A 14,866-nucleotide genomic window follows, 5' to 3' on the forward strand; every position below is an offset into this window, starting at 1 on the left:
TACACGTTACGCAGAAGCCGGTTGCCCAGCCACAGCGCAGACCGTGCAGTTAAATTTGAATGTGGACTAGGTTAAAATCTGCGCTACTAAGTTATCCAAAATGTGTTTATAAAATATAAATACTCATCTAAATATGTTTGAGGTTTTATTAACGGACCAAGACCAGACCAAGGTCATTTCTACCTTGTCCCTCAATTAGCAAAACTAAATTTGTTTCTCAAGATTTGTCAGAGAACATTTTTCTCAGGGACTGCAGGGTATAATAGATGGTAGTATCTATCTACTAATGTTCTTTTGGACTGTAGTTGATATTTTTCAACTGAACAAAATATGCGATGTTAATTCGTGATCCATAGTTGTATAAAGATAACAATAAAAAACGAGCAGCAGGTACATAAGGTTGTAAATAAATATGAACAATAAAACAATTATTACTTTCAACAACATTTATTTTTGTTTATATACACTCTTATCTTCCGAACTTTGTACAATGTACAAATAATAAATGCACAACTTCAGCATTGTAAAATCCTCATAAAGACTTGCAGGCACGCGCTGTTTGAATCAATTAGTATTATTAAGCACACGATTTAAGTTTTATTTATAAACAGTATTGGTCCCATTTTTTATCATTCGAAAGCACACGGCTAGTTATGAACGTCAATGATGATTTTAATTAATGATTTAATTCTTAATTTGCAATTCTTAGTAAGTATTCCTAAAGTTGTTAGGCCACGAGATCCATAGTGAAGAAGATTCTCGATTTAATTAAATCTACGTCCCTAATCGACTATCAACTCGTTAGTACATCCGATAATATTGGTTTCCATTTTGTATTTTGAATGCATTATTAACTTCAAATCAACTGCAATTAACATGCCAAATCGTTAGTTGTACGTTTACTATAATTTTGACAAGTTATTCATGCAAATTGGGCGTATTGACTAGCATAATATACCCAGTGTGTAGATTTGACTATTTCAATCTGTAGAGCACTTAAAATGAGCGTCACTTTGTTCGAAATATAAGTTGTGCAATCAGAATATGTACAAATTACAAATTATTATGCATGACTGGATTATCTAACAGAATATTTAAGTAAATATGCTTTAATTTGAAGACTAGAATAGACAAATCGGAACGGGAAACTAAGTATAATACCTTTACTAAGATAATAAACTCGACAGTCCACAAAACGATGATACTAACGGTCATTATCACAACGACAAGCTAACGATGAGTTTCAATTATCAAATCTTCTAATTAATTTTACACAACATTGTTCAGGCATGTTCAATGTAAGGTTCACATCTGATGATGTACATTCCCTTTGCGGTTTACAAGGTGATAGCAGTGTGTCTTACTCCTACAGGCTCGTGAGCAAACTATTAAATAAGAAAACTGCTGGCATAAACACTGATGTGCACACCAGTGACAAATTCAGAGGACTTGGAATTAATGGCACAGTCACGTAGGACACTACTACTGCATTAAACACATATAATTGATATAAACAGATATGTACGGGTGTTTGTTGTCTACCGGCCGACCCGATCCACGGCTGCCGGCCGTTGACTTATCCTACTTTATCATTATTTGGAACCACAGTGGTGCTCTGTTTGGAACACAATTTATAAAATAATTATTGGAAGAATTCTTAACTTATCTGCCTAACTATAGGTACATATTTAACAAAACACTATTTTACAAAAATTTATAATTATGTACAGAGCAGGAAATAAGTAACTAATAATAACTTCCCTATTATCACATAAGTACGCAACGCTCTCGACCACCTACATTAAATTAAAACAATAGTTTCATGTTAGGATATGTACGTACAATATAAATATAATACCGTGACATTGTTGCGATGTCAACAACGTGGACTAATTGCTATATACGAGTCTCATCACATGAAACAGCAGTCGATTTAAAGTAACAAAGTTGTCCAGCCGGGCCTTCATCTGATGGCGTGCGTGGGGTTGTATGGTGGCGGCGGCGTCTTGGGCACCTGCGCCCTGTGGATGGGCGCGATGGCGGTCATCGGGCTGGTGGGCGGCACCGAGTCGTCTGGCTGGCCGGGGATGATGGCCACATCCGTCAGATGTGGCGTCGGCGGCAGCTCGTGTCGAGCGCTGCTCGTCGCGGGCAGGAGGCGCGCGGGGTTCAGCTTGATAGCGTCGTCGTATGTCGGCGGGGCTCCCGCCACCGTGTCGTAGTCTGGAGGCTTCTGCTGCATTGTTTCTTCATCTGGCATGGAAATTACGTGGATGGGATCATCAATCTGAAATTGATAAACAATACGATTAGATTACGAACTTGATAAGGGAACAATAGTAAGTAAATTAAATTGTGGAAAAATTGTTGTACAAACTATAGGTAATAGGTATGTAAGAAGTAAGCCTACCTGATGTGTGTCAGGTGACGCGCGGTCGGTCTGTGGCTGCCTCGCGGGCGACTGCAGCCAGCAACACATGGCGGCACATATGAGCAGGGCTCCTGCGACGATGCAGGCCACGCCCACGTAGCGCACGGGCTCCGCGTAGTCCTCCGCCAGGCCGAGCCAATTGATCAGCGCGCCGGCGCACAGCAACACCATGCCATATCTGTATGGCCTCTGTGATTGTCTGCCTTCGTCTAGGGACATGCCTGGAAATCAAAACAATTGATGTCATTAGTCTGTGAACTTCTTCGTGAGGTATCGTGAGTAAAGCTAAACTTTCGCTTTTATAACACTTAACGACATAATGGTATCGGTCACAGGAAGGAGGTAGATCCGGAAGCTCGAAACTGTTAACTCATCAAATGGTGGAAAGCAAAACACCATGTAGTTTACTGGGGCAATGACACGGCGTAATAACGGGACTCTGTATTCACAAACCGGTGATCGAAACGAAAGTTGGGAAAGTTCACAATTAGATGACACGAAACGGGGATTGTTCTATTCAATAAATGTGGGCTGCTCAGTCAGAGACCCGTAATTACGGAAAGGTCATGAAAACAATCGTTTTCCCGTGGTAGCGATGAGGAATATTTCATGAGAGTTAATTTCGAAGTGGTCGAGTGTCGATGATCGAGGTTAGCGCGAAGACAATGGTCTCTCTGGAGAAGTGGGTCAAGTTCGCGACGTGCGGTGGAGTGCGCCGAGCGGTCACGCGGACTGCGGACCAAACAGTCATCGAGAATCAAGATGTTACACGGACATACGCCGACACTACGGTATAGCAAGCTCGTTATAGTACGAAGTCCATACCGAGGTGGAAAACTGTTGGAAATTATGTCTTAGGTTCAAAGTGTAATCGATGCCGTGGTAAAATTTTAATCAATCAGCAATTAATCTAGTCACATCAATGCCCCCTAATGTACCTAATATTGAATAAAAATTCTGGTTATATGAAAACTGATTACTACCTACGTATAATATTATCGGACACTAAACCGCATTCTATAAAGAATCTGAAAGCTGAGTGTGGTATTTAAGACCTTAATTTTTGACAGTCATGGCTTTCGCGAACATGATAATAATGTAGCAATTTGAGAAGTTATTAATCGTGTGTGCGATCGTATGCAAGTACTTAACATGCAGTCGTGCAAACAGTAGACGATAAGGATTTCTGTTATTGCGTTCTCAATTATCAAAACCGTACCTAGCTACACATATTTTAAATCTTAAAACATTGTTTTAAATCTGGGTAATAAAAGTTGGTGAAAAACTGATGGAATGCACTCATTGAATCATGTCACTAAACGTGCGTGATGCAGATAAGTGACAGATAATAAATTTTGTATGGCATTTTCATCAGTCTGGAAAATGCGCGAAAATTTTCTTCATGTCAACACACATACCGCTTTTCACCAGTTACTATCTCCATTGTTATAATTTATTGTTCAACATGATTTTCGTACCTACATAGTATACTTATACAAAATGTTCTTATGTCTTTTAAAAAAGGAATGAATAAATCTAAATAAAATTAATGTTTTTACACGGTTCAAGATTGAATTTAACAATAGTTGCAAGCGTGAATAGTTTTATTAAAATTAAGATTTCAAGTTTCGGAACAGATCGTCTTGTTTTGTTAAGTTCAAGGCAACAATGTTTTATTCTTCTGGAATGTAAGACAATATTTAAAAATTTTGCGATCTAACCAACTGAATTGGAAACAAAACATTTGTTATCACTCAAAAATGTAATCGTCACTCCGGTTTCTAAGATACTTGCTATCGTGGAATCTGATATTCATTTCTGTTTCCTATATATCTGTAGTATAACAAAGGAGAAAGAAACATTGTTAAATTGTATTAAAGTTATTTACTTACACATAACCGGTCCTCTAGCTCTTAAATCATTTTCAAAGGGGCCATACGGATATATTGTATTTAATGCCATTTTTCCGAATTCAATTCACTGGTCACCATCGACATTAAAACTCCAGTGACATTAAAAGAAAGCAATATGGCTGCCTGTCAACTGCGATGTCACAATTATTTTCAAAGTTACAGGTATTATTTGATGTAGAATATGCAAATGTTCACTTCCTCTCAATTATCAGTCACTACTGAAGGAAGGATTGAACAAGAGCAACGCACTATCTTATCGGTTATTTGATAGGTACCCAGACGATTTGATTGTAGGTCATCTTGACAACTACGTCAGTATTTAAGAAGATCTCGGCAAATATTTTGCAATGTCCCTTTTGTAGGAATGTGGGTAAACGGAATATTAGTGTTTTACTATTAACAACTCGGTCACATCTTATCAAAGATATCACAGGAATTAGGTGTTTTGATTCAATATTCACGCCTGTTATTTCTAGATGGGATAGTCAGAGGTTATACAGTAAGCATCCTTATTGGAAAGATTGTAGAATTTAGATAAATACGGAAAAATGCAGTAATATAAAACTTTCTAAAAACATGGATTACTTGCGGCCACAGGATAAATAAAACAGTTTTCTGTGATCCGCGCCTGTGGTTGAATTTCAATCATTGCGGGCCAGACGGTCTTATTTAATGCAGTCATGCGCTACATAAACCAACAACATCACAGTGAGGCGAGATTAACCCTGTCCCAATAACGTTGATAGGTTTCCGATTATGATAATTCTTGGCAGATTTAAAGTTTTTGGGCTGGCTGCAGGCTGGGAACACTTGTAAGCGGTCTTTTCGCCCACTCGTTCAAGTAAGGCTTCGACGCCGCGGCCACCTCGGTTTCGTTAAAGCGATAATATTCGTTAAATGGATTAAACCTACACAATAGTTGAATAACGGTATTCTTTCAACTGTTATTGTGTTATTAAAGAAATGATATAAGTGTTATTTTTTACGGTTATCGAAGTAAATAACATGTTATCTGTTATTGTAAAAACAATGTTCCATCCATTATCGGAGAGAGTATTAGAATTTTTTGTTTGTTGGATGCATGGTATGGCATAAATCATTGTCTGTCGTGGTTATCTTATCACTAGTATTTTGTTGGTATGTTCCTTGAATGCAGGGACGAAATGTTAGACTAACTGGCGATGACATTAGGTGGTAAACAACACACATCAATAATAATGCGTTACATTTTTTCGTATATTTCCTTTGAATGCTTCAAATGTTTTCGATGGGATGTTATCTGGTAATATTTTTTCTCCGAAGGCTTTATTTACTAAGATGATTAAGTTTTCAGTGTAGGTACTTACGCATAAGGTAAATTAGTAATTCTACAAAAACTATGAAATGACTAAGAATAAACTAATAAACTTTGAGGTGTCTCTTCTCGTTAACAATGTCGTAGTAATGTTATTTTGACCTTAATTCTGTTATTTGTTTTATTGATTCCTAATGTCATCAAAATTTGATTAATGACTAGCAGGTGACCAATAAACCAAATTAATTTATAAGTATTTGTTGTGTTAAATTATCATGTAGGCAACTAGATCTCTAAAATAGTAAATCTCAAAAGTCTTTGCCAACTGTTGGACCATCACGATTTTGGAGAAATGTTTGTCATTGAAATAAATGTTATATTAATCTACATAATAAATATTTAATTTAATTTAAAAAATCTATTCAATTTTTATATACTTAGGTAGGCACTTATGGATGAAGTGGTTGTTGACCGAATCCCCGACCTCGATAGAAAAGGGGCAACAAAATAGGTACTACGTCTACCATTCGAACATTTTTTCTACAAGAACAGACATCTGTGCTAAAAAAAAGACACTATCATCGTTCATTCTTTAATTGAACAAATTATCTCCGCCATTGCATAACGGATACCTGTCAATCAAGATAATTAATTCGCGCAAAAAATAATCACAAGACAAGATTTGTTCAGGGAAGACGTTAGTTTGCGAGTTAGCAGTTAAAGCAAGAACTTAAGTATAGGTATTGATTATGCAAAGGAAGGTTGACTATCTGATTATGATTTTTTCATTCCCACGACTACTCAATGACGTGACACAGTTATCGATCATTGCACGGTTTCGCGAATGCCTTGTCATCTATTTAGAAATGTACTTTGATATTACCTACACGCAAACATATGAAAGGTTTCTTGAAAACTAATATGGATTAGTCCGTTTTTGTGTGCCTAGATTAAGTACCTAGTAAATAGGGTAGATGGCTAATTTTTATTTTAATGTTCGTCTGGTAGATTGTTTTAAAATATTAGACACGTATTTTTTATTTTCTTACGGATACAAATACTTTTTTTACGAATTGGAATATCGCGTGACGTAATTTCTAGGTAGATACGTTTTATACGTAGAAATGATGTATTTGCTCCAACACCTAAACATTCATTCGTTTTATTGAAGTATTACTATATTATATGCCAAAATAAATAAAAAATACGTGTCTAATATTTTTTCATTACCTAACTGACTGACTAAATAGATTTTTAATCATCCCTATTCATAATAGAAAAAAAAAACAAGGTTGTTTAAATATCAACGCAGAACGCCTAATGCAGACAAAGAAAACGCATCACTATAGAGTCTATTATTAGGTATTATATTATTTAAGTATCAGTTTACAATCTAGTTTTTTCTGACGCATGTAAAAAAATAAACTTTTTTGGCTAATGTCCTTCAGACGATGTCTGTGGAGACGGACAAGTAGAGGACCTTGTTTGGGGATAACACGTTTCCTTTACCAGTAATCTACCTACAATAGCACAAACGGAATGTACGTTAAAAAAGAAACAGGATTTTGCACAAAAGCCAAGTCAGTAGATAACAAGCTATGTATCAAATGTAGAATAAAATGCAAAGTGGACACGGTAACGATTTTATATAGGTATTAGTCATTTTCAATATGCTGATACCTACGTAATATAGATTTATATTATGCAATATATATGTGCCTACAAATATACTATTATCGTTATAATAACTGACTAATACAAAAATATAATACTAGTAATAGTATCTAGTGTCTACATTCTGTGACATTGCCACGGTCACATAACTGGATTAGGATTAAAGAACTACTTTCTCAATGCCAAAAATGTTTTATTATTATTAAGAGATTTCTCGTTTACCGAAACGGCCGCGTGGTCTGAATAGTTCCGTTTCAATTTTTCTGTCGGCATTGAATCCATTTTTTTAGAAAAAAATATTGGATATGGTCACGCGATGACATTGGCTGGCGAGAAGAACCACAACAACACGATTGAGTGAAGAAAAAAAAATATTAAAAATTGTTTTTGATGCATTGTGTGACAATGATTCGATAAAGCATGTCGGAGATCGGCAGTGACCGAAAAGTTCAGTGAACCAATACGTAAAAAGTGGACTATTTTAAAACAAGAGCAGTACCTACCTACCCAGTTATTTATTTAACTTTTGGCAGTGTTCAAAAAACAATTCGCCGAAACATCTACGTTTTCATTTTGTTTCGATTACATTCGGCGCTGGAATTGCATTTAAAACCACTTCAAAGTTGTTTATAATACGTATTGACGCCCTAGTTATTATAATTAACTTTTTCGTCTTAAATAAGAAGCCGGTTGAGGATTTTATTGGCCGTTTGCCGTCCAGTAAAAACTAATTAAAGTCTGGATACTCGTATACTGAAACGTCATCGGTAACTTCAATACGTATTTCCATCATTCCGTGTTTATCTTGATACGCGAAAATATTATCTTATTTATTTATATTTAGAAGAAAATCGTACGAGGTTATGGTCTATGGATAGCTATTTTCAGGTCTAAGATATTCATTGACGTGGTTATAAATAGTAATGACATAATATCATTATAAAAATAACCTATTTATCAATACTTTATCTAATATCGAAAAGTATTTTCCATTCCCCCATAGAACAATCAGTCATACATACTATAAGTTCAGGCCTACATTCATTAGTATAAGTAGTCTGGTACAATACGAATGCTAGACAAGGTTTCCACGGCCCCTGGTACACCACAGAGTATCGCATTACAGTCAAGCCGGCGACATGTGGTTACAAGCTCATTACGTATATTGTATCTGTGGTTATATGCCACCGCAGGACATTTATACCTGTATAATGAACGGGGTGATACGTCAACTACGGTATATATGTTATCAGGAATGAGTAATGTAGTAGTCAGGAACTGATACTTTTAATATCATTCGTGTAGTAAAGCTAAAGTAAAATAGGGATGATGATAGGGTACGAAAATTAAAAATCTATTTAGTCCATCAGTTAGGTAATGTAAAAATATTAGACACGTATTTTTTATTTTGTCATATAAGATAACAATACTTGGATAAAACGAATCAAAGTTTAGGAGTGTGAGCAAATACGTCATTTCTACGTATAAAACGTACCTACTAGACGTGACGTCACGCGATATTTCAAATCGATATATCTTCGAAAGTATTTGTTTCCGTAAGAAAATAAACAATACGTGTCTAATATTTCAAAATAATCTACAAGACGGACATTAAAATAAAAATTAGTCATCAATCCTATTATCCCTACTTTTTCGGCGGATATAAAACTTTAATATTTGACATAAGCAGCTAGATAGCAGCGCTTTTTTTTATACCTAAATCTTTTTACAAGTGACCATCTGACAAATCCTCTTATGCGGCGGAGGCCCGTAGTCCAGCACTAGTTTATTGTTCCAGAAGGATATTATAGACCATATTGTATATACCGTGTTATGTATGTCAATGAATAATTCTGCAGTTCATAGAATTACCTTGTGAGGTAAATCTGTTTACGTCGCAAGCAGTTTTAGGTCATAAAAATAATGCCTATATGACTGAGCCGTTAGTCATTTCATTAATAACCTAAATGGTAACTATGCATCATGTTCCTGGGTAAATCAAGTCCTATATAACCTATAAGTTACTAAACATTTCCTCAACATTGGTCTAGGATTTTCCAGAAGCATTGTAAACAAAATGTATGAATGTCCTTCCTTCTTCATGAAGAGTCGTTTAAATTATGATAAACGGATTACTTTTAATGTAAACATTTTACAACAAGTTACGTGGTAATAGTTATTTACGTTTGTTACATAATATGTTTATACCTACCGGTTTATTATCGTCAGATGTGAGTACGTGCTTCTTAGGTGAAGATTTATATTGCTTAGTGTACAATAACAAAAGGTTTACAATGCATTATGGAAAATACATTGTTTAATCATTCTTTGTTAATGACGTAAAAATATATACAGAATTAGTTATATTTGGAAATTAACCAAAAAACACGGTTTACTCTACTAGTTTCGAGTTACAGAGGTGCTCTTCATCATGAACAGCGTCACAGAGGGAGACGTCATCATAGCCTACTACTACTAGTAAGGTGAGTAAACCGAGATTTCTAGTTAATTTAGTATGTCTCACGATAGTAATTATAAAAATATGTATTAGGAAAAATGCTGCAATTTTATTGATTATATTTCCCAATTCTCGCTCCCCAATGTCTAAATATCAGCAAGTTGATAACAGAAAGCCTGCCACTTGACGTCGTTGCATTGTTTTGTTATCGGTAACCTTTTATTCATATTTCATTTCATAGACTACAGATATAACTGTACATATAGAACCTCCGCAGCCCCAGTCTTTGACCGGTACTATGGATTTTAGGGGTTCATGAACGCCTCTTAACATTTCAACTTTATAGGTACGGGTCGTTGGCAATATAACAATTTTAGTAAGTATTTATCGATGAATAACGCTAAGGAACGCAATTTGGAACAAAGTTTCGATTAATAACCAACTGTAATTGTAGCCTTTCAAAGTAGAATATTAATTAAAAGTAGGTTATTTGTAAAATATGGTGAATATATTGTACAGTTTATTTAGTTTAATGTGTCAGTAGACGTCTGGTAGTATATCCGAACGATGACAATAGGTACTCGAACGATAATTTCGTTTTTTGAAAAAAGAAGTACGTTGACACCAAACACCGTTTACAGACGCTCACTTTTTTTTTAAATAGAGAACTAAAGACTTTGGTCTTTGAAAACGTTTTTTTTTATTCTATACCTATTGTCAAAATATGCGTAGGCTATTTCATAGTTAGTCAAATTCTCGAATTTCTATAATAATATTGATAGGCCATATTTATCATGGCCATACGGAAGTCCGGTTCATGGACAAGAAGTTAGATAATAATCATGAACGTACATAGTCTAAACATTTTCTACCCAAGAAGGTATTAAATACTAATTTGTAACTTTCTTACTTTCTAAACCTTTTTGTTGGAGATTGTCATTTTTCATACAAGCTGCCGATTAATTATGGTTTGAGAGAAAATATGAAAGTTTTTGCTACAGGTACTGAATATGTTTAGACAAAAAAAAAACAAATGAGTTTCACTAAGACTTAAGGAGTCATATTCGACTTGTACCCGAGGTCAGGCGGTAATATGACTTTTGCATTTTGAAAATAATTACTAACATGCATAGTATACTACACTCCTACTTAATCAAGTTAATAGATGTGCTACGAAATAGGCCAGCGTAGCAAGGTCTACGAAAAAGCTACGCTACGGAACCCGAACGTTATCTAATCTCGTAGACGGACTACGGAAAAGATAGCTGGGAGTGATTCGTAGCATTGACCCAATGTAAGAGGATTAATGTGGAAGTAATTTATTATTTTATCAATATTTATAATAGCTCCTATCACCTCGAACGATTATTACGTAGCTGATATAGCTTTTAAATAAAATTAATGCATTTAATATTGTCATGTTTAAAAATAAAGTACAATATCTCATTTTACAAGTCTGTAGACATCTTAGTACGAGTCTAGTCGTGATCTTTAAATATCAATAAGCATTATACGTTTAATTGAATTTACGCAAGTATGAGATCAACCTAAGTACGTGCGCACTCAGAAATAGACGCGGGAGTCTTTTTGTAATAAAATTTGGCGCAATAACAGTAATTGATATGTCAATAAATGATTTATCCGGTTACATTATGTATGAAGAGTTATTCATTTATAGTTTTGACTTGAATATTCGAGAATATTTTAAGATATTTGCACATTTAGTTTTCCTAATCCGTCTGAACCTGTTATTAAAGGTTAATGATCTAAAAAACTGACTGACGTCGGTTTTTATACTAGTCTATTTATATTTTATTGGCTAAACGGCGCCAAAGAAGACTACTCCATTAGAATTGGAACAGGAAAATATGCTTAAATGCTTGGTGACTATAAAAAATTGAAGGTAACAATGATGTTGTTAAAGGGGGATTCATTAAGATAATTGCGTTCTTGAAATCAATAATTATGATGGGCATCATGACTTTAGATTACACCTAATAATATATTGAGTTTCTTTTTTTGAGGGGGAAAATCATTCAATGATCTCCCGTCTTAGGCAAGACGAGAGAGAGTGTCGGGCCGTTCCTACTCCTGCTTTTCGAGCCGGAACCCCGGTAAACTCACTAGGTAGTCCACAGCTCCGGAATTAAGATTCTTGGAATGCAATGTCTTAAATGTACAATACTTAGGGAACTGAGGAAAGCCAAATGTCTATGACCGGTCCACGTCGCTTCATCGCACAGTTTCGCGAAATCTTACCTGAAACAAAAGAATAAACTCATTAATATTTCGCCAGGTTACATGAAGTTTTGTAACAAAAGAGGTATCAAACTGTAGTTACGCCATCTTGTTTAGTACAATGGCGGGAGGGCAATTTGTGTGGGGTCGCAAGGGATTGTTCGTCGGTCGGCGCACGCGCCGTGAAACTATAGCGGTGCTTTGCGCTTGGGCATCCTCCGTGACTCTATTATTACAATTGTAAAAGCTTCTGATGCCTATCGGTATAATAGTTTATGCATTTTCTTTTTTAGATGTGCTTTTAAAGATTGTAAAACATTTTTGATCGTATTAAGATTGACCAGTTTGATTGAATTACGCATTGTTAATAAAAATAGCGGGTCGTTACTGTTTCGTTGAAGGATAATTGCTTTCCACTTAAACTTGAGTGATTCGCTGAATGTAATTGGTGCTTCAGGTATCATTAGAGCAAGTACATTTTTTGCTATTAAGGAAAAGGTTAGAGTTGTAAAATGGTAGTAGTGGTCACTTTATAGCGTACTGTGGCATTGAAAAACAAACCATAGTACATAGGTATTAAGTAATGATTTTATTAGATAATGGTATCAGACATCTGTCATAATGATGTAAAAAATGTAGGATTACTCATTGAAATTAATCTCCGTACTTTCCGATTTCAATAGACTATCTTATCTTTGAACTAGAACAATACATACATTGTAACATAGATTGTAAGTACATATATATGTACATACATATGTATTCGATAAATTATAAACTGATTGACTGATTATAACCACGCAAGGCTAAAATGACTTTTCATCACTATTTTCTAACAGTGTTTTTCTTGATTAGATTACATGATGATGTAAATAAAGGCTGTAAGTTCTAATTTGTACCTACGTAACACGTTCTAAGGATACATTTTCTTTAGCAACTGATAAAAGAAAATGACAATTACTTTTATGTATAAATATAGTCGGTCATGATGAAGCGGTTATTCGCGATTGTACAAACTACAGTACGTGTTAACAAAGGATAATAAATTAAAGGTTTTCTTATAAACCTCCAATGGTTTGGCGTTTATTCAGCTGTGACCTTTGCGGTGCTGTCGCAACGCAGCGATGGCTATAGGTATATCGATACTCTTTGTTCAGTTTTGTTGCTGAATTTACTATACAAACAAAACTACGATACTGTCTTTTAAATATACGCGTAATAGTCGAAAATACTTCTAGAAATAATATTGTGGTCATAAAATATTGAATTTTTAGCAGAAACCACAATTTTTTTTCTTACAAAAACTTTTCCTATTTTCTCGTGTCATGGATGCGTTTTACACCCAAAGTACAATTTGTGTATCACTTAAAGAGTCTGCTACACGTTGCGCGGCAGCCAGTTGCCCAGCTACCGTGCCAACCGTGCATTAATTTTTTTTAGTTGGTATTTACTAATTACGTTCAAATCTTAATCTCTGACTTATAGCGTGTAATAACCACTCAATCAGCTTGTGGGCGTGCGTCGAGCCATTGACCTTTCCACCCGGAAACGATATGTTGCCTTAACCTTCGCTGTGGTCACAAACCGTGTGTACCTTTTACTGCAACCCGCGCACGCTCAGCTCTGCTTAACGCACATAATTTCAACGAAAACACAAAACAGTACGTGCTACCAACAAGAGTAAGATATGTAAACATTCTTCCACGTACTTAAATGATATATTATTTAGACTGGAGTCAATGGGTCGCCAAGTTTAAGAGAAAGAGAAGTTTAGGAGCAGATGTGTTGTGTTACTTTCCATCCGCAGGTTGTACTTGTAAAGGTGTCCCACCTTTGTACTACATCATCCAAGGAGCCGGGAAACTTTGCACTCAAGTGCGGTAACACGACCATTTATCTTATAATGGCCAGGGGCACTTCGCTTTCAGTGTCCGCTGAGAATATCAATGGCATCATAAGCATAATGGATTTAGTCTGCTGCACGCGTCTCGGCAACCATAAATGGGGTCTGCCACTTTCACTTAAATTATGATGTCCCCCTTTTAAGGATATGCGTTGTCACGACAAAGTTGAAAATAAGTTATACATAGACAAAGTGCGTAAAGTCGAATTCAGGTTAGTCGGCTATTTACGGAACACATGTTTAAAAAGTAATTGTTGGTTTATTCGTTCTAAATGACTATTTATTATGTTGAAGTAGAAATCACTTTTATGACGGCGTTAAACTGACAAATTCGTATTTAACCTTGGTAAATGAACTCTGAAGTTTCATAAAAAGTTGAATTCGATTTTTTATTTCTTGGAGATACGACACTCGCTGATAGGATACCTATTTCGTTTAATTATTTCGTTGTGTTCGTAAAAGAACTGTGACGGTGTTTATAATAGGAAAAATTACTGATTTTGTTGTATAAATAGATTAAATGTGGTGTGTGGCAGTTTTTCTGTTGATCCGATTAGATTGAAGGTAAACAAAATTAGCTTGACGGAAAGTGGCGGCGGTGAAAAATTAACTTTGATTACGCGAACGAAACACGAACTCGAGGATTTATTTGGAAAATGTTTGTTGGCTTTGTTTGTTGTACAGGTGTCGCTTGTTTTTGTTGCAGTCAAATCTTAACGGACATTGGATAGGTCGTGTACGGAATGGCATCTTTCATAGAATTCGGTATTTATAACGTTTCTTCAAATTTATAATAAAAAATGAAAATTGCATTAGATTTTTCCCAAAATTTCATAAGTTAAAATCTTACCTAGCATCCTAATTACTTAATGACACCTAACTTACAATAATTTACAAAATATTACGAAACTTTACTATTCTTAACATAGGTAATTTTTTGCACAGCAGTTCAAAG

General features: G+C 35.3%; 1 protein-coding gene across 8 annotated transcripts in view; it reads right to left on the bottom strand.

The window, feature by feature from the left end:
* Positions 1-428: 428 nt before the first annotated feature.
* The window catches only part of LOC118268820 (uncharacterized), an 86,761-nt gene continuing 72,323 nt past the window's right edge, over positions 429-14,866 (bottom strand). For 7 of the 8 annotated variants that reach the window (XM_035583504.2, XM_035583499.2, XM_035583498.2 and 4 more), the window contains 2 exons: positions 2,411-2,652; positions 429-2,287 (listed from right to left, as the gene is read on the bottom strand). In XM_035583504.2, the coding sequence (XP_035439397.1) occupies positions 1,964-2,287; positions 2,411-2,652 (566 nt within the window). In that variant the 3' untranslated portion in view covers positions 429-1,963. Of the gene's footprint in view, positions 2,288-2,410; positions 2,653-4,323; positions 4,480-14,866 lie in introns of those variants that run through there. The other variant, XM_035583502.2, reaches the window with a different exon arrangement.

This window comes from Spodoptera frugiperda, chromosome 2, assembly GCF_023101765.2.
Source record: "Spodoptera frugiperda isolate SF20-4 chromosome 2, AGI-APGP_CSIRO_Sfru_2.0, whole genome shotgun sequence".
NCBI lineage: Eukaryota > Metazoa > Arthropoda > Insecta > Lepidoptera > Noctuidae > Spodoptera > Spodoptera frugiperda.